Source organism: Ranitomeya imitator, chromosome 6 (assembly GCF_032444005.1).
Source record: "Ranitomeya imitator isolate aRanImi1 chromosome 6, aRanImi1.pri, whole genome shotgun sequence".
In the NCBI taxonomy this organism is placed as follows: domain Eukaryota; kingdom Metazoa; phylum Chordata; class Amphibia; order Anura; family Dendrobatidae; genus Ranitomeya; species Ranitomeya imitator.
Genome location: NC_091287.1, coordinates 550,399,601 through 550,426,670, shown reverse-complemented (window position 1 = coordinate 550,426,670; position 27,070 = coordinate 550,399,601). Strand labels below are relative to the sequence as shown.

Genomic DNA, 27,070 nt, shown 5'->3' with positions numbered 1-27,070 from the left:
TTAGGGGCTCTGCAAATGCAATGTGACACCTGCAGACCATTCTATCTAAGTCCTCATTCCAAATGGAGCTCCTTCCCTTCCGAGCCCTCCCATGCGCCCAAACAGTGGTTCCCCCCCACATATGGGGTATCAGCGCACTCAGGACAAATTGGACAACAAATTGTGGGGTCGAATTTCTCCTGTTACCCTCGGGAAAATACAAAACTGGGGGCTAAAAAATAATTTTTGTGGGAAAAAATTTTTGTTTTATTTTTACGGCTCTCCATTATAAACTTCTGTGAAGCCCTTGGTGGGTCAAAGCGCTCAGCACACATCTAGATAAGTTCCTAAGGGGGTCTACTTTCCAAAATGGTGTCACTTGTGGGGGGTTTCTACTGTTTAGGTACATTAGGGGCTCTGCAAACGCAACATGGCGTCCCATCTCAATTCCTGTCAATTTTGCTTTGAAAAGTCAAACGGCGCTCCTTCCCTTCCGAGCTCTCCCATCCGCCCAAACAGTGGTTTACCCCCACATATGGGGTATCAGCGTACTCAGGACAAATTGTACAACAACTTTTGGGGTCCAATTTCTTCTCTTACCCTTGGGAAAATAAAAAATTGGGGGCAAAAAGATAATTTTTGTGAAAAAATGATTTTTTATTTTTACGGTTCTACATTATAAACTTCTGTGAAGCACTTGGTGGGTCAAAGTGCTTACCACACCTCTAGATAAGTTCCTTAGGGGGTCTACTTTCCAAAATGGTGTCACTTGTGGGGGGTTTCAATGTTTAGCCACATCAGGGGCTCTCCAAACGAAACATGGCGTCCCATCTCAATTCCAGTCAATTTTGCATTGAAAAGTCAAATGGCACTCCTTCGCTTCCGAGATCTGCCATGCGCCCAAACAGTGGTTTACCCCCACATGTGGGGTATTGGCATACTCAGGACAAATTGTACAACAATGTTTGGGGTCCATTTTCTCCTGTTACCCTTGGTAAAATAAAACAAATTGGAGCTGAATTAAATTTTTTGTGAAAAAAAGTTAAATGTTCATTTTTATTTAAACATTCAAAAAATTCCTGTGAAGCACCAGAAGGGTTAATAAACTTCTTGAATATGGTTTTGAGCACCTTGAGGGGTGTAGTTTTTAGAATGGTGTCACACTTGGGTATTTTCTATCATATAGACCCCTCAAAATGACTTCAAATGAGATGTGGTCCCTAAAATAAAATGGTGTTGTAGAAATGAGAAATTGCTGGTCAACTTTTAACCCTTATAACTCCCTAACAAAAAAAAATTTTGGTTCCAAAATTGTGCTGATGTAAAGTAGACATGTGGGAAATGTTACTTATTAAGTATTTTGTGTGACATATCTCTGTGATTTAATTGCATAAAAATTCAAAGTTGGAAAATTGCAAAATTTTCATAATTTTCACCAAATTTCCGTTTTTTTCACAAATAAACGCAGGTACTATCAAAGAATTTTTACCATTGTCATGAAGTACAATATGTCACGAGAAAACAATGTCAGAATCACCAGGATCCATTGAAGCGTTCCAGAGTTATAACCTCATAAAGGGACAGTGGTCAGAATTGTAAAAATTGGCCCGGTCATTAACGTGCAAACCACCCTTGGGGGTAAAGGGGTTAAAGCCAATAGAAAAAAAATGGGTAACTGGCCACATCTGGGCTACAAGGGGTTAAAGAAACTTCCGCTGTGTTACTTCGTAGTTATATTATCTCTTTACAGAACGGGAATATTGAGTTTGTGGTTTCTCCACTCGGAGCCAAAGATTCGCTGGCAAGTCCCAAATGTGAAGAGCGGAGGTCGGCGCCAACGTCTCCCTCGATAGTGCCAAGTAAGGTAACACTCCTCTCCATTCATATTCTGAATGCGTCTCACGGACTCTACCCACGCTGGCAATTACTAGAAAATCTAATATATTGACCTGTGAAAAAATATGATGTTGTTCGGCCATTGTTTGCCTCTGATTGGAAAGGTTTGGATTTGGGTCCTGCAGTTCACTGATGGCCACAAGGTGGCGCTGTTTAGAGGAGGTTTGTCCCTCCTGACTGTCTCCTATGGGATTTGGGTGCATGCGGTGGCGCATGTATGACCCAGGGTGCATGCGGTGGTGTATGTATGACCCGTGGCGCATGTATGACCCGGGGTGCATGCGGTGGCGTATGTATGACCCGTGGCGCATGTATGACCCGGGGTGCATGCTGTGGCGCATGTATGACCCGGGGTGCATGCGGTGGCGCATGTATGACCCCGGGTGCATGCTGTGGCGCATGTATGACCCGGGGTGCATGCGGTGGCGCATGTATGACCCGGGGTGCATGCGGTGGCGCATGTATGACCCCGGGTGCATGCGGTGGCGATTCGGAAAGCTAAATATTTTTGTCTTTTCTCCTCCCTGTGTCGTTTCTTTTTAATCTTCTCTGTGTAGAGAGAAACCCTCTCTGTGCTGCTCTCCACCAATGTCATGTCCTCCGCTCCCGCAGTGCAAAACAAACAAACAAATTAAGAGTATTTAAGAATGACAAGTTGTTCTGACCTTGTTGGAAGGTACAGACTGTGAGTATCGGAGGTCAGCACAGGGTCCTCCCAGCAGCACTAAGTATTTCAGGAGAGAAGCGTAATGATCTTGTGGAAGGTCACAGCCTGAGGAGGACATAGTGGAAAGTTGCAGAATCTTCCGAGCAGTGCAGAGTATTTAAGAAAAGCAGTGCGCTGAGGTCACAGACTGAGAATGACCTTGAGATAGGAGCGAGGGCCTTCCTGCAGCACAGAGTATTTCAGGAGAGGGGTACGCACACTGACATAATAATCTGGGACCCCCCAGCTGCACAGAGTATGTCAGGAGAGGGGTACGCACACTGACATAATAATCTGGGACCCCCCAGCTGCACAGAGTATTTCAGGAGAGGGGTACGCACACTGACATAATAATCTGGGACCCCCCAGCTGCACAGAGTATTTCAGGAGAGGTTAGTGATTCCCCAGTAATCAGTGACCTGTGAATAGAGATGAAGTGAGGGGACAGTATGAGATTTCGGGGGGTCAGGCCGTGTCGGGGCCAGTGGTGGGATACGGAGGAGCGGGGCCCCTGTAGTTGGGGCCCCGTGTGGCGCTCGCTGTCTCAGCTGCCGGTGCAGCCATTGTTCTGGGGGGAGGTCTCGCTTCCTTCCTCCCTCCATATATATCTCGCCATCTGTGCTCATTGTTTTCATTCCTCCTCGCGGTTCCTGATATTTGCCGGCGGTTTCTCGTCTTCGCCCCGGTCACACCTGTCCTCTCGCACTTTCGTAGGAGAAGTCGATGTCGGTTTTTGTTCCTCGTCTCGGGTTTCCCAGATGTTTCTGCTTTCAGCTCCGTTTCCTCCCCTTTCATGTCGCACTCTCTGGGTCTGGGAAATATGAGCAGCTGTTGGTTTGGGGTCTTCGCACTGATTTTGTGCCCCTTTTTTTCCCCCTGTTTTGCTTGTGGTCACTGGGATTTTCCATACAAACTCTCCACAGCGCGCCCGTCTCGTGACGCCAGGCTCTGCGGCTCTGCAATACCCGGCTGGTGCCCACCGAGCCGCTCCTCCCCAAGCAAACATCTGCTCTGGGAATTTCTGCTCCGCTCTGGGATGTAACCGGCAATCATGAAGCTGATGAAACCCAATATGCTCCGTAGCCTCGGGGAACGCGCCTGCTATCTGCAAATTAGTCCGGTTAATTAAAGTCTCCCCCTCTCGTCAAGCATTATTCATCACCCGCTAAGTACGTGTAGTTCGCCCACCCATATAGTAGTGTGGAGTGGGACTAATATGACTGCGTAGATTTGCATGAGACGCTTTAAAATCTGTGCCGTATTGCAGGGATTCAATTGCCCGGCCAGCCCCCTTCTCCAAAGTGGCCAATGTATAAACAGAGGGCTCTTTAAATGATCAGTCAGGTTCAGAGATAGACCTGGGAGCACACAGGACAGGTGAAGATGGGGGCGCCTATGATTCCAGAAGCCACGTAATTTTGCATAACTGGACACCCCCTTTAAATTCGCTGTCTCCAGTTAACGCCAAAGCTGCATATCCATAGCCAGGCCAGCCCCCTTCTTGTCTTTGCCTTGGCCATGGTTGGTGCTGGCAGACACAACACTAAATTAAAAATGTCTGAATGGTAGAGATCTGAACCTCACAGACCCCGCTGAGTTTGGGAACAGGGGTGCGTAGCCCCTCGCACTCCTACACTAGCCCTTTCCATTACAGTGAATAGGATCTATTTTAACCTGCCCCTTTCCATTACAGTGAATGGGAACTACCTAAACCTCCCGCGGCGATGTCCCCCAGACTGATCTTTATGGCAAATCCAAACAAATGTAGAGTGCGGAAGACCCACTTAAGTGGTCCAGAACATGTGCTGCATTGTGTGGGCCAAGCTCCCTCCTGCATTCCTCCATTAGTCACCGCTCTCGCCCCCCTGAGCTGCGGTCGCAGCATTGTCTACAGCCGGACAGGTGCAGAGACCTCGCATCACTTCTCCTGTTTGTGACTAATATTTAAAGGGCCCTCGTTAAAAGGAATGGATGCAGTCTGAGCTTTCCCCAGCAGAGGGCGCTCAGCCTTGTTGTTTTGGCCCTGTGGTATCTATCACTGCACAGGTCTTCTCTGTCTTTACTATACTTTATGAGTAATTACTATTCCCACCACTAGATGGCGATAGTTGACTTTAAACTCCTTTCATTTTGCTTTTCCAGAAATAAGCAGCGTCATACATGAGATTGCCGCTTATCTTATTTTTTTTTATTTGTATGTTCAGGAGGTCAGTAGGTGGAACAAGGCCGGACGGGATCCTATTTCATTGGCCTTGATTCACACTTCTATCTGTAGGATTTCTGGCTTGTACAGTCATGTCTGGTTTTCGTCCAGTCATCTGTCAGTTTCTCCTCTTCTTTTTGCGCTTCCCTTTTTAATAAGACATTTTTTTACTTTTCTAAACTCTTGGAAGTTTCCAAAAAAAAAAAAAAAAAAATACAATTTCCTCCATGGGATCTGGTGGATGCAGACTTGTTTTCAGTGTCCGTGTTGTTCTTCGTCACCATTTTGCTGGCGGGGGTTTACAAAGGAGAAAAAAAAAAAATCCCAAACTTTGGGGCAAGTTATGATTTGCCTGGAAAGAATGTCGTGAGCTTTGCAGCGAGGAGATAAGAAGATTCGGTGTGGTAGAAGGATCTCCGACGCTGTGGTCCCGGGTGGGAGACGGTCACCATGCAGGTGTTGGCGCTTTTTCGCTGCACCGGCGGTATGTATACTCGGATCTGTATATTGGGGTCTGCACTTGAGGGGTGGGGGGTGGGTTACGAGCGCAGCCCCAGAGGCGATTCTCGTGCAGTTACTACCATGTCTGCCTCTTGTAGAATTTTATTAGAAAATTGCGCAGGTGACAACGAGGACGGCGTGAAATGCTGAGACGTGAAAAAGACTTATAATTAGCTGTCTGGAAGCTCTGCCAGCGCTTTACTGTTACCGTAGGGCAGCGGAAAGTGGGGGGTGTTCATAAGGAGGGTTTCTTACATTTCAGACCCTGAAAGAATGTATCTACTACTTCTGTGTAATAATCCTCTCCAGATCCAGTATTACTGGGCTTTATACAGTACAGGAGTAATAATCCTCTCCAGATCCAGTATTACTGGGCTTTATACACTGCAGGAGTAATAATCCCCTCCAGATCCAGTATTACTGGGCTTTATACACTGCAGGAGTAATAATCCTCTCCAGAACCAGTATTACTGGGCTTTATACACTGCAGGAGTAATAATCCTCTCCAGAACCAGTATTACTGGACTTTATACAGTGCAGGAGTAATAATCCTCTCCAGAACCAGTATTACTGGACTTTATACAGTGCAGGAGTAATATTCCCCTCCAGATCCAGTATTACTGGGCTTTATACAGTACAGGAGTAATAATCCTCTCCAGATCCAGTATTACTGGGCTTTATACAGTGCAGGAGTAATAATCCTCTCCAGATCCAGTATTACTGGGCTTTATACAGTGCAGGAGTAATAATCCTCTCCAGAACCAGTATTACTGGACTTTATACAGTGCAGGAGTAATAATCCTCTCCAGATCCAGTATTACTGGACTTTATACAGTGCAGGAGTAATAATCCCCTCCAGATCCAGTATTACTGGGCTTTATACACTGCAGGAGTAATAATCCTCTCCAGAACCAGTATTACTGGGCTTTATACACTGCAGGAGTAATAATCCTCTCCAGAACCAGTATTACTGGACTTTATACAGTGCAGGAGTAATAATCCTCTCCAGAACCAGTATTACTGGGCTTTATACACTGCAGGAGTAATAATCCTCTCCAGATCCAGTATTACTGGGCTTTATACAGTGCAGGAGTAATAATCCCCTCCAGATCCAGTATTACTGGGCTTTATACAGTACAGGAGTAATAATCCTCTCCAGATCCAGTATTACTGGGCTTTATACAGTGCAGGAGTAATAATCCCCTCCAGATCCAGTATTACTGGGCTTTATACACTGCAGGAGTAATAATCCTCTCCAGATCCAGTATTACTGGGCTTTATACACTGCAGGAGTAATAATCCTCTCCAGATCCAGTATTACTGGGCTTTATACAGTGCAGGAGTAATAATCCTCTCCAGATCCAGTATTACTGGACTTTATACAGTGCAGGAGTAATAATCCTCCCAGATCCAGTATTACTGGGCTTTATACACTGCAGGAGTAATAATCCTCCCAGATCCAGTATTACTGGGCTTTATACAGTGCAGGAGTAATAATCCCCTCCAGATCCAGTATTACTGGGCTTTATACACTGCAGGAGTAATAATCCTCTCCAGATCCAGTATTACTGGGCTTTATACACTGCAGGAGTAATAATCCTCTCCAGATCCAGTATTACTGGGCTTTATACAGTGCAGGAGTAATAATCCTCTCCAGATCCAGTATTACTGGACTTTATACAGTGCAGGAGTAATAATCCTCTCCAGAACCAGTATTACTGGGCTTTATACACTGCAGGAGTAATAATCCTCTCCAGAACCAGTATTACTGGACTTTATACAGTGCAGGAGTAATAATCCTCTCCAGATCCAGTATTACTGGGCTTTATACAGTGCAGGAGTAATAATCCTCTCCAGAACCAGTATTACTGGGCTTTATACACTGCAGGAGTAATAATCCTCTCCAGATCCAGTATTACTGGACTTTATACAGTGCAGGAGTAATATTCCCCTCCAGATCCAGTATTACTGGGCTTTATACAGTGCAGGAATAATAATCCTCTCCAGATCCAGTATTACTGGGCTTTATACAGTACAGGAGTAATAATCCTCTCCAGAACCAGTATTACTGGGCTTTATACAGTACAGGAGTAATAATCCTCTCCAGAACCAGTATTACTGGGCTTTATACAGTACAGGAGTAATAATCCTCTCCAGATCCAGTATTACTGGGCTTTATACAGTGCTGGAGTAATATTCCCCTCCAGAACCAGTATTACTGGGCTTTATACAGTGCAGGAGTAATAATCCCCTCCAGATCCAGTATTACTGGGCTTTATACACTGCAGGAGTAACAATCCTCTCCAGATCCAGTATTACTGGGCTTTATACAGTGCAGGAGTAATAATCCTCTCCAGATCCAGTATTACTGGGCTTTATACAGTGCAGGAGTAATAATCCCCTCCAGATCCAATATTACTGGGCTTTATACAGTGCAGGAGTAATAATCCTCTCCAGAACCAGTATTACTGGGCTTTATACAGTGCAGGAGTAATAATCCTCTCCAGATCCAGTATTACTGGGCTTTATACAGTGCAGGAGTAATAATCCCCTCCAGATCCAGTATTACTGGGCTTTATACAGTGCAGGAGTAATAATCCTCTCCAGATCCAGTATTACTGGGCTTTATACAGTGCAGGAGTAATAATCCCCTCCTGATCCAGTATTACTGGGCTTTATACAGTGCAGGAATAATAATCCCCTCCAGATCCAGTATTACTGGGCTTTATACACTGCAGGAGTAATAATCCCCTCCAGAACCAGTATTACTGGGCTTTATACAGTGCAGGAGTAATAATCCTCTCCAGATCCAGTATTACTGGGCTTTATACAGTGCAGGAGTAATAATCCTCTCCAGAACCAGTATTACTGGGCTTTATACAGTGCAGGAGTAATAATCCCCTCCAGATCCAGTATTACTGGGCTTTATACAGTGCAGGAGTAATAATCCTCTCCAGATCCAGTATTACTGGGCTTTATACACTGCAGGAGTAACAATCCTCTCCAGATCCAGTATTACTGGGCTTTATACAGTGCAGGAGTAATAATCCTCTCCAGATCCAGTATTACTGGGCTTTATACAGTGCAGGAGTAATAATCCTCTCCAGATCCAGTATTACTGAGCTTTATACAGTGCAGGAGTAATAATCCTCTCCAGATCCAGTATTACTGGGCTTTATACAGTGCAGGAGTAATATTCCCCTCCAGAACCAGTATTACTGGGCTTTATACAGTGCAGGAGTAATAATCCTCTCCAGATCCAGTATTACTGGGCTTTATACAGTGCAGGAGTAATAATCCTCTCCAGATCCAGTATTACTGGGCTTTATACAGTGCAGGAGTAATAATCCTCTCCAGATCCAGTATTACTGGGCTTTATACAGTGCAGGAGTAATAATCCTCTCCAGATCCAGTATTACTGGGCTTTATACAGTGCAGGAGTAATAATCCCCTCCAGAACCAGTATTACTGGGCTTTATACAGTGCAGGAGTAATAATCCTCTCCAGATCCAGTATTACTGGGCTTTATACAGTGCAGGAGTAATAATCCCCTCCAGATCCAGTATTACTGGGCTTTATACAGTGCAGGAGTAATAATCCCCTCCAGATCCAGTATTACTGGGCTTTATACAGTGCAGGAGTAATAATCCTCTCCAGAACCAGTATTACTGGGCTTTATACAGTGCAGGAGTAATAACCCTCTCCAGATCCAGTATTACTGGGCTTTATACAGTGCAGGAGTAATAATCCCCTCCAGATCCAGTATTACTGGGCTTTATACAGTGCAGGAGTAATAATCCTCTCCAGAACCAGTATTACTGGGCTTTATACAGTGCAGGAGTAATAATCCTCTCCAGAACCAGTATTACTGGGCTTTATACAGTGCAGGAGTAATATTCCCCTCCAGATCCAGTATTATTGGACTTTATACAGTGCAGGAGTAATAATCCTCTCCAGAACCAGTATTACTGGGCTTTATACAGTGCAGGAGTAATAATCCTCTCCAGATCCAGTATTACTGGGCTTTATACAGTGCAGGAGTAATATTCCCCTCCAGATCCAGTATTACTGGACTTTATACAGTGCAGGAGTAATAATCCTCCCAGATCCAGTATTACTGGGCTTTATACAGTGCAGGAGTAATAATCCCCTCCAGATCCAGTATTACTGGGCTTTATACACTGCAGGAGTAATAATCCTCTCCAGATCCAGTGTTACTGGGCTTTATACAGTGCAGGAATAATAATCCTCTCCAGATCCAGTGTTACTGGGCTTTATACACTGCAGGAGTAATATTCCCCTCCAGATCCAGTATTACTGGGCTTTATACACCGCAGGAGTAATAATCCTCCCAGATCCAGTATTACTGGACTTTATACAGTGCAGGAGTAATAATCCTCTCAAGATCCAGTATTACTGGGCTTTATACAGTGCAGGAGTAATAATCCTCTCCAGATCCAGTATTACTGGGCTTTATACAGTGCAGGAGTAATAATCCCCTCCAGATCCAGTATTACTGGGCTTTATACAGTGCAGGAGTAATAATCCTCTCCAGATCCAGTATTACTGGGCTTTATACAGTGCAGGAGTAATAACCCTCTCCAGATCCAGTATTACTGGGCTTTATACAGTGCAGGAGTAATAACCCTCTCCAGAACCAGTATTACTGGGCTTTATACACTGCAGGAGTAATATTCCCCTCCAGATCCAGTATTACTGGGCTTTATACACCGCAGGAGTAATAATCCTCCCAGATCCAGTATTACTGGACTTTATACAGTGCAGGAGTAATAATCCTCTCAAGATCCAGTATTACTGGGCTTTATACAGTGCAGGAGTAATAATCCTCTCCAGATCCAGTATTACTGGGCTTTATACAGTGCAGGAGTAATAATCCTCTCCAGATCCAGTATTACTGGGCTTTATACAGTGCAGGAGTAATAACCCTCTCCAGAACCAGTATTACTGGGCTTTATACAGTGCAGGAGTAATAATCCCCTCCAGATCCAGTATTACTGGGCTTTATACAGTGCAGGAGTAATAATCCTCTCCAGAACCAGTATTACTGGGCTTTATACAGTGCAGGAGTAATAATCCTCTCCAGATCCAGTATTACTGGGCTTTATACAGTGCAGGAGTAATAATCCTCTCCAGATCCAGTATTACTGAGCTTTATACAGTGCAGGAGTAATAATCCTCTCCAGATCCAGTATTACTGGGCTTTATACAGTGCAGGAGTAATAATCCCCTCCTGATCCAGTATTACTGGGCTTTATACAGTGCAGGAATAATAATCCTCTCCAGAACCAGTATTACTGCGCTTTATACAGTGCTGGAGTAATAATCCCCTCCAGATCCAGTATTACTGGGCTTTATACACTGCAGGAGTAACAATCCTCTCCAGATCCAGTATTACTGGGCTTTATACAGTGCAGGAGTAATAATCCTCTCCAGAACCAGTATTACTGGGCTTTATACAGTGCAGGAGTAATAATCCCCTCCAGAACCAGTATTACTGGGCTTTATACAGTGCAGGAGTAATAATCCTCTCCAGAACCAGTATTACTGGGCTTTATACAGTGCAGGAGTAATAATCCTCTCCAGATCCAGTATTACTGGGCTTTATACAGTGCAGGAGTAATAATCCTCTCCAGATCCAGTATTACTGAGCTTTATACAGTGCAGGAGTAATAATCCTCTCCAGATCCAGTATTACTGGCTTTATACAGTGCAGGAGTAATAATCCCCTCCAGATCCAGTATTACTGAGCTTTATACAGTGCAGGAGTAATAATCCTCTCCAGATCCAGTATTACTGGGCTTTATACAGTGCAGGAGTAATAATCCCCTCCTGATCCAGTATTACTGGACTTTATACAGTGCAGGAGTAATAATCCTCTCCAGATCCAGTATTACTGGGCTTTATACAGTGCAGGAGTAATAATCCTCTCCAGATCCAGTATTACTGGGCTTTATACAGTGCAGGAGTAATAATCCTCTCCAGATCCAGTATTACTGGGCTTTATACAGTGCAGGAGTAATAATCCTCTCCAGATCCAGTATTACTGGCTTTATACAGTGCAGGAGTAATAATCCCCTCCAGATCCAGTATTACTGAGCTTTATACAGTGCAGGAGTAATAATCCTCTCCAGATCCAGTATTACTGGGCTTTATACAGTGCAGGAGTAATAATCCCCTCCTGATCCAGTATTACTGGGCTTTATACAGTGCAGGAGTAATAATCCTCTCCAGAACCAGTATTACTGGGCTTTATACAGTGCAGGAATAATAATCCTCTCCAGAACCAGTATTACTGCGCTTTATACAGTGCTGGAGTAATAATCCCCTCCAGATCCAGTATTACTGGGCTTTATACACTGCAGGAGTAACAATCCTCTCCAGATCCAGTATTACTGGGCTTTATACAGTGCAGGAGTAATAATCCTCTCCAGAACCAGTATTACTGGGCTTTATACAGTGCAGGAGTAATAATCCCCTCCAGAACCAGTATTACTGGGCTTTATACACTGCAGGAATAATAATCCTCTCCAGATCCAGTATTACTGGGCTTTATACAGTGCAGGAGTAATAATCCCCTCCAGATCCAGTATTACTGGGCTTTATACAGTGCAGGAGTAATAATCCCCTCCAGATCCAGTATTACTGGGCTTTATACAGTGCAGGAGTAATAATCCTCTCCAGAACCAGTATTACTGGGCTTTATACAGTGCAGGAGTAATAACCCTCTCCAGAACCAGTATTACTGGGCTTTATACACTGCAGGAGTAATAATCCTCTCCAGATCCAGTATTACTGGGCTTTATACAGTGCAGGAGTAATAATCCTCTCCAGATCCAGTATTACTGGGCTTTATACAGTGCGGGAGTAATATTCCCCTCCAGATCCAGTATTACTGGGCTTTATACAGTGCAGGAGTAATAATCCTTTCCAGAACCAGTATCACTGGGCTTTATACAGTGCAGGAGTAATAATCCTTTCCAGAACCAGTATCACTGGGCTTTATACAGTGCAGGAGTAATAATCCTCTCCAGATCCAGTATTACTGGGCTTTATACACTGCAGGAGTAATAATCCTCTCCAGATCCAGTATTACTGGGCTTTATACAGTGCAGGAGTAATAATCCTCTCCAGATCCAGTATTACTGGGCTTTATACAGTGCAGGAGTAATAATCCTCTCCAGATCCAGTATTACTGGGCTTTATACAGTGCAGGAGTAATAATCCTCTCCAGATCCAGTATTACTGGGCTTTATACAGTGCAGGAGTAATAATCCTCTCCAGATCCAGTATTACTGGGCTTTATACAGTGCAGGAGTAATAATCCTCTCCAGAACCAGTATTACTGGGCTTTATACACTGCAGGAGTAATAATCCTCTCCAGATCCAGTGTTAGGCCGGCGTCACACTAGCGAGTTTTACGGACGTAAGAGCGCAGAAAATACGTCCGTAAAACTCGCATAACAAACGTCCCAATTATTCTCTATGTCCCTGCTCCTATCTGCCGTATTTTACTGATCCGTATTATACGGCTTTCTACGGCCGTAGAAAATCGCAGCATACTGCGTTTGTCACCGTATTGCGCAAAAAAAACGCCAATGAAAGTCTATGGAAGCCAGAAAAATACGGATTACACACGGACCAGCAGTGTGACTTGCGAGAAATACGCAGCGCTGTTAGAGAGAAGAGCCGGTAATTCAGTGTGGTGTATAGTAAAATCACACTGACAGCTAACAGTAGAATAGGTAGAATATATGTATACACATAGAATAGGTATATATATATATATATATATATATATATATATATATATATATATATATATATATATATATATTATATATTATATATATATATATATATATATATATATATATATAATCAGTGAGACACATATATGTATATATATTATTACTTCATACAGAGCTAGATAGCTTTAAAGCTGCAAAACCCCGGGGAATGAAGGTAAAGTAGGTCAATGACCTGTATTTACCTTCATTTGCGGTGAGGCGCCCTCTGCTGGTTGTCCCTAGATCGTGGGAACTTTCCTAGAAAGCTCCCAGGCTCGAGTTCATATGAGGACAACCAGCAGAGGGCGCCTCTTATGAACTCGAGCCTGGAAGCTTTCTAGGAAAGTTCCCACGATCTAGGGACAACCAGCAGAGGGTGCCTCACTGCAAATGAAGGTAAATATAGGTCATTGACCTACTTTACCTTCATTCCCCTGGGTTTTGCAGCAAGGAGCAGCGCTGCATTAGAGCTCCTTGCTGCAAAATATTTTAACCCCTTCAGATGGATTTACATCCTTGGACGTTACAGATCTGCGGAAGGTATGTATATTGTTGTTTTTTTTTTGTTACAGATCGAGGGTCTTCAGTGATTGAATTGAGCGTAGAATAAATTATTACAACAACCTTTGTTTTTATTTAATTCAAATAATTTTTAATAATGTGTTTGTGTATTTTTTAACCCTTTACTACTATTGGATTAATAATGGATAGGTGTCATAATTGATGCCTCTCCATTATTAATTTGGCTTAATGTCACCTTACAATAGCAAGGTGGCATTAACCCTTCATTACCCCATATCCCACCGCTACACGGGAGTGGGAAGAGAGTGGCCAAGTGCCAGAATAGGCGCATCTTCCGCCATTTAACCCCTTAATTTAACAGCTAGAAAGGCCAAATTTTGCATATACACACTACTAACATTAGTAGTGTGGAATATGCAAAAAAAAAGGTGATATGAGATGGTTTACTGTATGTAACCAGGTCTCATATCATGTCGGGTTTAGGAAGGAGATAGCAAAAGCCGGTAATTGAATTACCGGCTTCAAAGCTATCTAGCGCTGTATGAAGTAATAATATATATACATATATGTGTCTACTGATATATATATATATATATATATATATATATATATCTACTATATAAAGCTGAATGTGTGTGTGTGTGTGTGTATATGTATGTATGTATGTCCAGGATTGGCATCTGCACCGTCGCAGCTACAGCCACAAAATTTTGCACAGTCACACGTCTGGACCCAGAGAGCGTCATAGGCTATATTGTGAGGTGAAATTTTAACCCCGCGCTTTCCAATTCACCAAACAATTTTGCCCCTATCTACATAATGGGGAAAAAAGTGAAGGGAAAAGTGTTGGAGGCGTCGCAGCTACAGCCACAAAATTTTGCACAGTCACACGTCTGGACCCTGAGAGCGTCATAGGCTACGTTGTGAGGTGAAATTTTAACCCCGCGCTTTCCAATTCACCAAACAATTTTGCCCCTATCTACATAATGGGGAAAAAGTGAAATGAAAAGTGTTGGAGGCGTCGCAGCTACAGCCACAAAATTTTGCACAGTCACATGTCTGGACCCTGAGAACGTCATAAGCTATGTTGTGAGGTGAAATTTTAACTCCGCGCTTTCCAATTCACCAAACTATTTTTCCCCTATCTACATAATGGGGAAAAGTGAAAGGAAAAGTGTTGGAGGCGAATTGACAGCTGCCAGATGTGAACAAGGGGGACTTAAAGAGTGAGAGCGATGGCGCCAAAGAGTATATACCGTACAGTTGCTAAGGTGGGGCCCCGACATGAGATACTCACCACACATGGGGATATGAACACACACAGAAAATGCGCCACACACTACCACGTGCTTGAACACATATACCACCCTCAGCACACATTTCACCACACATACACCAACCTCGCCACATAAAAGTCGAAACACAAAAGTCGCCACTCAAAACTCGCCACGCGCAAAACTCGCCACATTCAAAAACTAGGCTCACGCAAAACTCGCCACAAGTGCAAAACTCACCTCATGGAAAACTCGCCACACGCAAAACTTGCACACGCGGAAAAATTGCCATATGCACAAAATTTGCAACACATGCAAAAGTTGCCTCACACAAAACTTGCACATACTCAAAAGGCACCAGACATAAAACTCACCACGCGCAAAACTCGCCATGCGCAAAACTTGCTGCACACAACTTGCTACACTAACCTGTTACATGCAACTCGACACACAAAAAGTTGCTACACGCATGTTGCCACACAAAACTCATCTCACAAAAGTCGCTACATGCATGTCGCCACACACAACTCAACACACACAACTTGACAAACGAAACTCGCCCTAAAACACACACAAGTCTGGTATTAGCCTTCAAAAATAAAAATCTGATTTAATAAGCAGACAAACTACAAGAGCAACAAATGTACCATATAGGAAATACGGCAGCTGTCAGTCACATGACCTGTCTATTATGTGTATGTGTGAGCTAATATATACTGCCAGGGGGAGGGCTTCCTGTTGGCTGGGGATTTATCAGGCTGCCAATTTATCTTACAAATACTGAGGTAAAAATACTGAGCAAATAACGTGTTAACGAGGTCTAATACAGGAGATCACACAGGTATATACTATATACAGGAGAGATAACACACAGGTATATACTATATAGAGGAGGAGATGACATACAGGTACATACTATATACAAGAGGAGATGACATACAGGTATATACTAAATGCAGGAGGAGATGGCACACACGTATATACTATATACAGGAGCAGATTACCTACAGGTATATATTATATACAGGAGGAGATGACATACAGGTATATGCTATATATAGAAGATGACATACAGGTATATACTATATACAGGAGGAGATGACACACAGATATATACTATATACAGGGGAGATGACACACAGCAGCTATATACTCTATACAGGGTAGATGACATACAGGTATATACTATATACAGGAGATGACATACAGGTGTATACTATATATAGGAGGAGATGACATACAGGTATATACTATATACAGGGGAGATGACACACGGCAGGTATATACTATATACAGGGGAGATGACATACAGGTATATACTATATACAGGAGATGACATACAGGTGTATACTATATATGGGAGATTACAAACATGTATATACTGAGGTGAAAATGAGAGGTGTGAGGTGAAAATGAAAAGGTGTGAGTGCAAAATGAGAGGAGTGAGGGAAAATAGTGTAGTGATAGGAAAATGACAGATGTGAGGTCGAAATGACAAGTGTTAGGGGGGAATGAGAGGTGTGAGGGAGAAAATGAGAGATGTGAGGGGAAAAATGAGAGGCGTGATGGGAAAATAAGAGAAGTGACGTGCTATAACTAACCACAGATATTTACTTTGCCCAGGCAACGCCGGGCTCTTCAGCTAGTGTATATATATATATATATATATGTATGTTTTTTTTTTACACATGGATCCCTTGTATAGCCGTATGTCGGTTTTGCAAGCCTGCGAGAAAAACACGCAGTACGGATGCCATACGGATTACATACGGAGGATGCCATGCGCAAAAAACGCTGAAACACCCTGCCTACGGAGGAGCTACGGACCACTATTTTGGGATCTTTTCAGCGTATTACGGCCATAATATACGGACCGTATTTTTCAACGCTGAGTGTGAGGCCGGCCTTACTGGTCATTCTCTAATATACAGTAGTGCGTTTTCTCTCAGGTGAAGGCCACTTTGCTGCCACTTGTCCTCTTCTTAATGACAGTGTGTAAGGTGCTGTCAGTCATCAAGGTGTGATGTTCAGGGCAACTAGGTCTCAGGGACGGGCCAGTAAACATTAGGGGGTAGAATGGGCACTGGTGCGGTTTTGGAGACTCGTCTTCTACTTCTTGATCTGTGACAAGTTGGGGGTGAAGATGCGGAGAAGAGTGGACAGCTACAAATTTCCGAGTTGTCTGGATGAGAGACGTCTCCGATCACTGCTGGCCTTATAATATGTGTATATATAGGTTTATATAGTTAGATTATGACAATTCGATATGTTTTGGTGAATTATCTAAACCTCTGTTCTATTTCTGGGTTGTGTTATGTTCTGGTCTTGTGCTGTTTTCCTGTTAAAGGGAACCTGTCACCCCGTTTTTTGAGATTGAGATATAAATACTGTTAAATAGGGCCTGTGCTGTGCGTTACTATAGTGTATGTAGTGTACCCTGATTCCCCATGTATGCTGAGAAATACATTACCAAAGTCGCCGTTTTCGCCTGTCAATCAGGCTGGTCAGGTCAGGTTCCCTTTAACTTTCAGGCTGCAAACCGCAGATCACTGGTGATCGCTGCCAGTTCAGTGACCTTTTATTCTGTGTACTATCATTTTATCTTCGTAAATGTGATCTTAGTTAGTGAGGGTCCCTGTGGAGGCACCCACGCTGATCTTGGTTAGTGAGGGTCCCTGTGGAGGCTCTGATGCTGATCTTGGTTAGTGAGGGTCCCTGTTGAGGCACCCACGCTGATCTTGGTTATTGAGGGACCCCTTGTCGGCGCCCACGCTGATATTGGTTAGTGAGGGTCCCAGTGGAGGCACCCACGCTGATCTTGGTTAGTGAGGGTCCCAGTGGAGGCACCCACACTGATCTTGGTTAGTGAGGGTCCCAGTGGAGGCGCCCACAATGATTTTGGTTAGTGAAGGTCCCTGTGGAGGCACCCACACTGATCTTGGTTAGTGTGGGTCCCTGTGGAGGCGGCCATGCTCATCTTGGTTAGTGAGGGTCCCAGTGGAGGCACCCATGCTCATCTTGGTTAGTGAGGGTCCCAGTGGAGGCGCCCATGCTCATCTTGGTTAGTGAGGGTCCCTGTTGAGGCACCCACGCTGATCTTGGTTAGTGAGGGTCCCCTTGGAGGCACCCACACTGGTCTTGGTTAGTGAGGGTCCCAGTGTCCCAGTGGAGGCACCCACACTGATCTTGGTTAGTGTGGGTCCCTGTGGAGGCGCCCACGCTGATCTTGGTTGGTGAGGGTCCCAGTGGAGGCGCCCACACTGATCTTGGTTAGTGAGGGTCCCAGTGGAGGCACCCACACTGATCTTGGTTAGTGAGTGTCCCTGTGGAGGCGCCCACGCTGATCTTGGTTGGTGAGGGTCCCAGTGGAGGCGCCCACACTGATCTTGGTTAGTGAGGGTCCCAGTGGAGGCACCCACACTGATCTTGGTTAGTGAGTGTCCCTGTGGAGGCGCCCACACTGATCTTGGTTGGTGAGGGTCCCAGTGGAGGCGCCCACGCTGATCTTGGTTAGTGAGGGTCCCAGTGGAGGCGCCCATGCTCATCTTGGTTAGTGAGGGTCCCTGTTGAGGCACCCACGCTGATCTTGGTTAGTGAGGGTCCCCTTGGAGGCGCCCTCACTGGTCTTGGTTAGTGAGGGTCCCAGTGTCCCAGTGGAGGCACCCACGCTGATCTTGGTTAGTGAGGGACCCCTTGGCGGCTCCCATGCTGATCTTGGTTAGTGTGGGTCCCTGTGGAGGCGCCCATGCTCATCTTGATTAGTGAGGGTCCCTGTTGAGGCACCCACGCTGATCTTGGTTAGTGAGGGTCCCCTTGGAGGCGCCCACACTGGTCTTGGTTAGTGAGGGTCCCAGTGTCCCAGTGGAGGCTCCCACGCTGATCTTGGTTGGTGAGGGTCCCAGTGGAGGCACCCACACTGATCTTGGTTAGTGAGTGTCCCTGTGGAGGCGCCCACGCTGATCTTGGTTGGTGAGGGTCCCAGTGGAGGCGCCCACACTGATCTTGGTTAGTGAGGGTCCCAGTGGAGGCACCCACGCTGATCTTGGTTGGTGAGGGTCCCAGTGGAGGCACCCACACTGATCTTGGTTAGTGAGTGTCCCTGTGGAGGCGCCCACGCTGATCTTGGTTGGTGAGGGTCCCAGTGGAGGCGCCCACACTGATCTTGGTTAGTGAGGGTCCCAGTGGAGGCGCCCACACTGATCTTGGTTAGTGAGGGTCCCAGTGGAGGCTCCCACGCTGATCTTGGTTAGTGAGGGTCCCAGTGGAGGCTCCCACGCTGATCTTGGTTAGTGAGGGTCCCAGTGGAGGCGCCCACACTGATCTAGCAATTGGCTTTGATCTAGTGAACAGGTGATTTATTTATTTTTTTTATCTTGGTTTCCTTTTTTTTCTTTGTGCACACTGTGGCTGTGTGTGAATGTGGACGATAATTAGTTTTGCCATCACTGCTATCTGCCATTAATATACCGCTTCTAGTGAGCAGATATATCCACCGAGGACACTTGTCTACTGTAATAAGGAGCCTAGCTATAAACATATCAACCCAATAACACCGCGCAGAAATGACACCTGCTCCTGTCTGCTGGGCTCAGACACAGAAATCACTTCCACCATGTAACTTAATATCTCCCATAACTAAAGCCTCAGCGCTTTCCAGGAGTGGACGACTGATCCGCTGTGTGTGCTCAATCCAAGATGTCCGTCCGTGGTAACCGCTGACTCACCAACGCCTGTCCGCTCCAATCATCACATAGCGTACGTCTAAAAGCCAAATAAGAAGCTGCAGAACGAGTGACACTAAATGTGTATCTTACTCTGTTATTTTGCCCGGTTCTGTGTTCTACCTATAGCAAAATGAATGAGAGCATAGATATGTCATTTATTCCTTATCAATTATATTCCTGTACATAGGGGCAGTGTTATAGTAGTGATATTCCTGTACATAGGGGCAGTATTATAATAGTTATATTCTTGTATATAGGGGGCAGTGTTATAGTAGTTATATTCTTGTACATAGGGGCAGTATTATAGTAGTTATATTCTTGTACGTAGGAGCAGTATTATAGTAGTTATATTCTTGTACATAGGGGCAGTATTATAGTAGTTATATGCTTGTACATAGGAGCAGTATTATAGTAATTATATTCTTGTACATAGGGGCAGTATTATAGTAGTTATATGCTTGTACATAGGAGCAGTATTATAGTAGTTATATTCTTGTACATAGGAGCAGTATCATAGTAGTTATATTCTTGTACATAGGGGCAGTATTATAGTAGTTATATTCTTGTACATAGGAGCAGTATTATAGTAGTTATATTCTTGTACATAGGGGCAGTATTATAGTAGTTATATTCTTGTACATAGGGGCAGTATTATAGTAGTTATATTCTTGTACATAGGAGCAGTATTATAGTAGTTATATTCTTGTACATATGGGGCAGTATTATAGTATTTATATTCTTGTACATAGGAGCAGTATTATAGTAGTTATATTCTTGTACATAGGAGCAGTATTATAGTAGTTATATTCTTGTACATAAGGGCAGTATGTGTAGTAGTTATATTCTTGTACATAGGGGCAGTATTATAGTAGTTATATTCTTGTACATAGGGGCAGTATTATAGTAGTTATATTCTTGTACATGGGGCAGTATTATAGTAGTTATATTCTTGTACATAGGGGCAGTATTATAGTAGTTATATTCTTGTACATAGGAGCAGTATTATAGTAGTTATGTTCTTGTACATAGGAGCAGTATTATAGTAGTTATATTCTTGTACATAGGGGCAGTGTTATAGTGGTTATATTCTTGTATATAGGAGCAGTATTATAGTAGTTATATTCTTGTACATAGGGGCAGTATTATAGTAGTTATATTCTTGTACATAGGAGCAGTATCATAGTAGTTATATTCTTGTACATAGGGGCAGTATTATAGTAGTTATATTCTTGTACATAGGAGCAGTATTATAGTAGTTATATTCTTGTACATAGGGGCAGTATTATAGTAGTTATATTCTTGTACATAGGGGCAGTATTATAGTAGTTATATTCTTGTACATAGTGAGCAGTATTATAGTAGTTATATTCTTGTATATGGGGGCAGTATTATAGTAGTTACATTCTTGTACATAGGGGCAGTATTATAGTAGTTATATTGTTGTATATGGGGGCAGTATTATAGTAGTTACATTCTTGCACATAGGGGCAGTATTATAGTAGTTATATTCTTGCACATAGGGGCAGTATTATAGTAGTTATATTCTTGTACATAGGAGCAGTATTATAGTGGTTATATTCTTGTATATAGGGGGCAGTGTTCTAGTAGTTTAATACTGCCCCTATGTACAAGAATATTAGTAGTGATATTCCTTTACATAGGGGCAGTATTATAGTAGTTATATTTTTGTACATAGGGGCAGTATTATAGGAGTTATATTCTTGCACATAGGGGCAGTATTATAGGAGTTATATTCTTGCACATAGGGGCAGTATTATAGGAGTTACATTCTTGTACATAGGAGCAGTATTATTGTAGTTATATTGTTGTATATGGGGGCAGTATTATAGTAGTTATATTCTTGTACATAGGGGCAGTATTATAGGAGTTATATTCTTGCACATAGGAGCAGTATTATAGTAGTTATATTCTTGCACATAGGGGCAGTATTATAGGAGTTATATTCTTGCACATAGGGGCAGTATTATAGTAGTTATATTCTTGTACATAGGAGCAGTATTATAGTATTTTTTTTTATTACGTGATTTCTGCTGTGTTGTGTGGCTGATATTGCCATTTTCAGCTTCTGTGTTGGAGGAGATAGTATACATTCTGTTGTGATCCCCGCTGTTGGTAGCAGAGAATCTGTAGTAATGAGTTCCTATCTCTGACATTAGTTAGTTATATTTTCACGTCCTGTTCTCCTGTAGTATTTTGACTTTTACACTGTGTATAGGTACAATGAACCCTTTGTTGTCGCTGTGACATAATTTTTAATATTAAATCTCCATAATATTTGTCATCTTGACCTGTAATCCTGACAGATCTTCAGATGATCACATCTCGGGATACTGCTGTCATTTCTGAAATCCCCAAATCTGCCAATGTCAGGGGTGACGGGTCTGCTCTTGTATTATGGGGCTGCTCCGTGGGTCAGGTGCCGGTCTGTGCACCTGCTGGGTACTGTAGTGCCCCTACCCCCACAACATCTGTATCTTCCCATGTCTACAGCAGCCATCTGCCCCATTGTGCTGATCTGTCTGGAAATCCGTATCACAGATGATTCTGCAGACTCGGGTGCAGTCATAGTCTGAGCCTGGCTTAACATCCACTGGCTGCTCTTTGGGGGGTTTGCCATTGGTTTTCACAAGTTTAAAGGGAAGAGATTGTTATAACACAAATAAGCGACTCTTATTACTGGATGTGACATTTTAGCTTTGTACAATTAGTGCCGGACTGAAGGAGTCTGATCCTGGCTTGTGCCAGATCTGCCAGAAAACCATTGCATAGGAATTGCTGGAGTCCGATGTGCCGTGGCCGCCGCTGACGCGTTTCAGCACCCGGCGCTGGGCTCAGCTGCAGCTAATGGTCTCATTGCCCTCTGGGATACTTGGGCTTCTGGCTGGAAAGTCACTATCTACGGACTGGGAATCTAGGACAAAGCGAATGGTGGGGGGTCGCGTGTCCACATCGGACCCGGCAGGGTGGACTGGCTCTGGCGGGAGGGGGGCACTATGGATTTTAATTCTTGGATTACGGGCGCTGCTGCTTTGATGACATACTTAGTGGCTTTGAGCAAATGCGTCAGGTCATCCATGAACGTTCAACTTCTCAAAGTGCCGGTAGACAGAAGCGAAGCATGTCGCTGCAAAGCACAGAAAACCTAAAATAAAAGGGGGGGAAAATAGGCTAAGTTTAGACATCACTCTCATTGTTACAAATTATACACGACAAATGGAGAAAGCAAACCTGTAATGAAAGATTACCCTCCAACAAAGAAAGGCAATTTTAATCTCGGAATAAGAATTAGAAATAATAATTAAAAAAAAAAAAGCCACCATATAAAAAAGCAAAAAAGAATAAATAAGTTAAAAAAAAAAATTACACTACAGAAATGGTTAATCCTCCAAAAACTGTAAACCTCCCCCCCCAAAAAAAAACCTAATAATGTATTATATAATAGTGTGTAAAAATATTAGTGTTATCAATGGATAAAACACTAAAATGTAAGAAAAATCCCTCTCCCAAAAAAGGTAATAAAAAAAAAAAAATTAAATTAAAGACCATAAACTAAAAATACTCACCACATCCTAAAAAGTAAAAAATAAATAAAAAATTAAAGTCCTAAAATGAAAAGTCACCCACCCTCTTAAAAAAAAAAAAAAAAAAAAAAAAAAAGTGCGGTACTTCAAAATGTAAGTAGGGGGCAAAATAAGCAATGGATGTTCTATAACATGGTAAAGTAGATAAAAATGATTTTTTTTAACTCTTTTTTTTTCTCATTTTTTTCTCTCTTAAGTTGACTAGCTAACACCCACCCTAAGAAAAATAAACCGGAAACCTTAAAAATTACTTTTTAAAAAAGAATAAAAAGATAAATATGAAAATAATTTTGCCAATAAAAATAAAGCTCTTCATCCCCCTAAACTGGGAAATGTTATCTGGTCTCTCGCACCCCTCTTCCCGTAAGACCCCGGCACAGATGGAGGGTCCTTGGTGAAAGCTGACACTCGGCCTTGACAGCAAATATCATTTTCAGAGAAGATGAAATGGTGAAGCGCAGGTTACGCTCCCTGCAGGGGCGATAATGTCCCACTGAAGATTTATTGAGTGGTGACCCCCCCCCCTCCACAATCGCATCCCCCCATCTGCCACAGACCAGACAGTCCCGTAGATGGGGGCTATTGTGTGACCAAGGGAACAAAAGCCATAGGATGCAGCTGAGGCCGCTCACTCGCACCCAGCTCTCCTACACAAGAGGTTCTGCAGGGAAACACTGGACCGTCGTAAATGCCGGCGAAGCCCTGGGATCCGGAAGAGCGGAGCCGGAGTAACCGAGCGCTGCTGGAAATATTCCTCAGGAAACCACTGTGCATGGAGAGGACGCCCCATAGTAAGACGGGGGCATAAGGGGTGATCTGTGGTGTTACATGGGACTGCACGTGGCTTCTACATTATCTGTATATAGAGTTATCACTGTTATCTGTGCTGTTACATAGGACTGCTGGTGCCATCTACTACATCCATTCTCAGAGAATTATCACTGTTATCTGTGCTGTTACATAGGACTGCTGGTGCCATCTACTACATCCATTCTCAGAGAATTATCACTGTTATCTGTGGTGTTACATAGGACTGCTGGTGCCATCTACTACATCCATTCTCAGAGAATTATCACTGTTATCTGTGGTGTTACATAGGACTGCAGGTGACATCTACTACATTATCTGTACTCAGAAAGTTATCACTGTGTTATCTGTGGTGTTACATAGGACTGCAGGTGACATCTACTACATTATCTGTACTCAGAGAGTTATCACTGTGTTATCTGTAGTGTTACATAGGACTGCAGGTGACATCTACTACATTATCTGTACTCAGAGAGTTATCACTGTGTTATCTGTGGTGTTACATAGGACTGCATGTGACATCTACTACATTATCTGTACTCAGAGAGTGATCACTGTGTTATCTGTGGTGTTACATAGGACTGCATGTGACATCTACTACATTATCTGTACTCAGAGAGTTATCACTGTGCTATCTGTGGTGTTACATAGGACTGCAGGTGACATCTACTACATTATCTGTACTCAGAGAGTTATCACTGTGTTATCTGTAGTGTTACATAGGACTGCAGGTGACATCTACTACATTATCTGTACTCAGAGAGTTATCACTGTGTTATCTGTGGTGTTACATAGGACTGCATGTGACATCTACTACATTATCTGTACTCAGAGAGTGATCACTGTGTTATCTGTGGTGTTACATAGGACTGCATGTGACATCTACTACATTATCTGTACTCAGAGAGTTATCACTGTGCTATATGTGGTGTTACATAGGACTGCAGGTGACATCTACTACATTATCTGTACTCAGAGAGTTATCACTGTGTTATCTGTGGTGTTACATAGGACTGCAGGTGACATCTACTACATTATCTGTACTCAGAGAGTTATCACTGTGTTATCTGTGGTGTTACATAGGACTGCATGTGACATCTACTACATTATCTGTACTCAGAGAGTTATCACTGTGTTATCTGTGGTGTTACATAGGACTGCATGTGACATATACTACATTATCTGTACTCAGAGAGTTATCACTGTGCTATCTGTGGTGTTACATAGGACTGCAGGTTATATCTGCTACATTATCTGTACTCAGAGTTATCACTGTGTTATCTGTGGTGTTACATAGGACTGCAGGTGACATCTATTACATTATCTGTACTCAGAGAGTTATCACTGTGCTATCTGTGGTGTTACATAGGACTGCAGGTGACATATACTACATTACTGTACTCGGTTGTCACTGCTATCTGTGGTGTTACATAGGACTGCAGGTGACATCTACTACATTACTGTACTCGGTTATCACTGCTATCTGTGGTGTTACATAGGACTGCAGGTGACATCTACTACATTATCTGTACTCAGAGAGTTATCACTGCTATCTGTGGTGTTACATAGGACTGCAGGTGACATCTACTACATTATCTGTACTCAGAGAGTTATCACTGTGCTATCTGTGGTGTTACATAGGACTGCAGGTGACATCTACTACATTATCTGTACTCAGAGAGTTATCACTGTGCTATCTGTGGTGTTACATAGGACTGCAGGTGACATCTACTACATTATCTGTACTCAGAGAGTTATCACTGTGCTATCTGTGGTGTTACATAGGACTGCAGGTTATATCTGCTACATTATCTGTACTCAGAGAGTTATCACTGTGTTATCTGTGGTGTTACATAGGACTGCAGGTGACATCTATTACATTATCTGTACTCAGAGATATCACTGTGTTATCTGTGGTGTTACATAGGACTGCAGGTGACATCTACTACATTATCTGTACTCAGAGTTATCACTGTGTTATCTGTGGTGTTACATAGGACTGCAGGTGACATCTACTACATTATCTGTACTCAGAGAGTTATCACTGTGTTATCTGTGGTGTTACATAGGACTGCAGGTGACATCTACTACATTATCTGTACTCAGAGATATCACTGTGTTATCTGTGGTGTTACATAGGACTGCAGGTGACATCTACTACATTATCTGTACTCAGAGTTATCACTGTGTTATCTGTGGTGTTACATAGGACTGCAGGTGACATCTACTACATTATCTGTACTCAGAGAGTTATCACTGTGTTATCTGTAGTGTTACATAGGACTGCAGGTGACATCTACTACATTATCTGTACTCAGAGATATCACTGTGTTATCTGTGGTGTTACATAGGACTGCAGGTGACATCTACTACATTATCTGTACTCAGAGAGTCATCACTGTGTTATCTGTAGTGTTACATAGGACTGCAGGTGACATCTACTACATTATCTGTACTCAGAGAGATATCACTGTGTTATCTGTGGTGTTACATAGGACTGCAGGTGACATCTACTATATTATCTGTACTCAGAGAGTTATCACTGTGTTATCTGTGGTGTTACATAGGACTGCAGGTGACATCTACTACATTATCTGTACTCAGAGATATCACTGTGTTATCTGTGGTGTTACATAGGACTGCAGGTGACATCTACTACATTATCTGTACTCAGAGTTATCACTGTGTTATCTGTGGTGTTACATAGGACTGCAGGTGACATCTACTACATTATCTGTACTCAGAGATATCACTGTGTTATCTGTGGTGTTACATAGGACTGCAGGTGACATCTACTACATTATCTGTACTCAGAGTTATCACTGTGTTATCTGTGGTGTTACATAGGACTGCAGGTGACATCTACTACATTATCTGTACTCAGAGAGTTATCACTGTGTTATCTGTAGTGTTACATAGGACTGCAGGTGACATCTACTACATTATCTGTACTCAGAGATATCACTGTGTTATCTGTGGTGTTACATAGGACTGCAGGTGACATCTACTACATTATCTGTACTCAGAGAGTCATCACTGTGTTATCTG

At 43.2% G+C, this 27,070-nt stretch overlaps 1 protein-coding gene across 16 annotated transcripts in view; it reads left to right on the top strand.

Annotated features, from left to right (window-relative positions):
* The window catches only part of PTK2 (protein tyrosine kinase 2), a 194,079-nt gene that overhangs the window by 33,321 nt on the left and 133,688 nt on the right, over window positions 1-27,070 (top strand). For 4 of the 16 annotated variants that reach the window (XM_069731965.1, XM_069731961.1, XM_069731969.1 and 1 more), the window contains exon 2: window positions 1,730-1,843. The exons of 4 other annotated variants lie outside the window; for them this stretch is intronic. Coding sequence is in view for 5 of the 12 variants with exons in the window: in XM_069731956.1 (XP_069588057.1) it covers window positions 5,235-5,268 (34 nt within the window). In the remaining 7 variants the exon portion in view is untranslated. Of the gene's footprint in view, window positions 1-1,729; window positions 1,844-5,162; window positions 5,269-27,070 lie in introns of those variants that run through there. 8 more of the 16 variants (XM_069731967.1, XM_069731963.1, XM_069731964.1 and 5 more) reach the window with 5 other exon arrangements.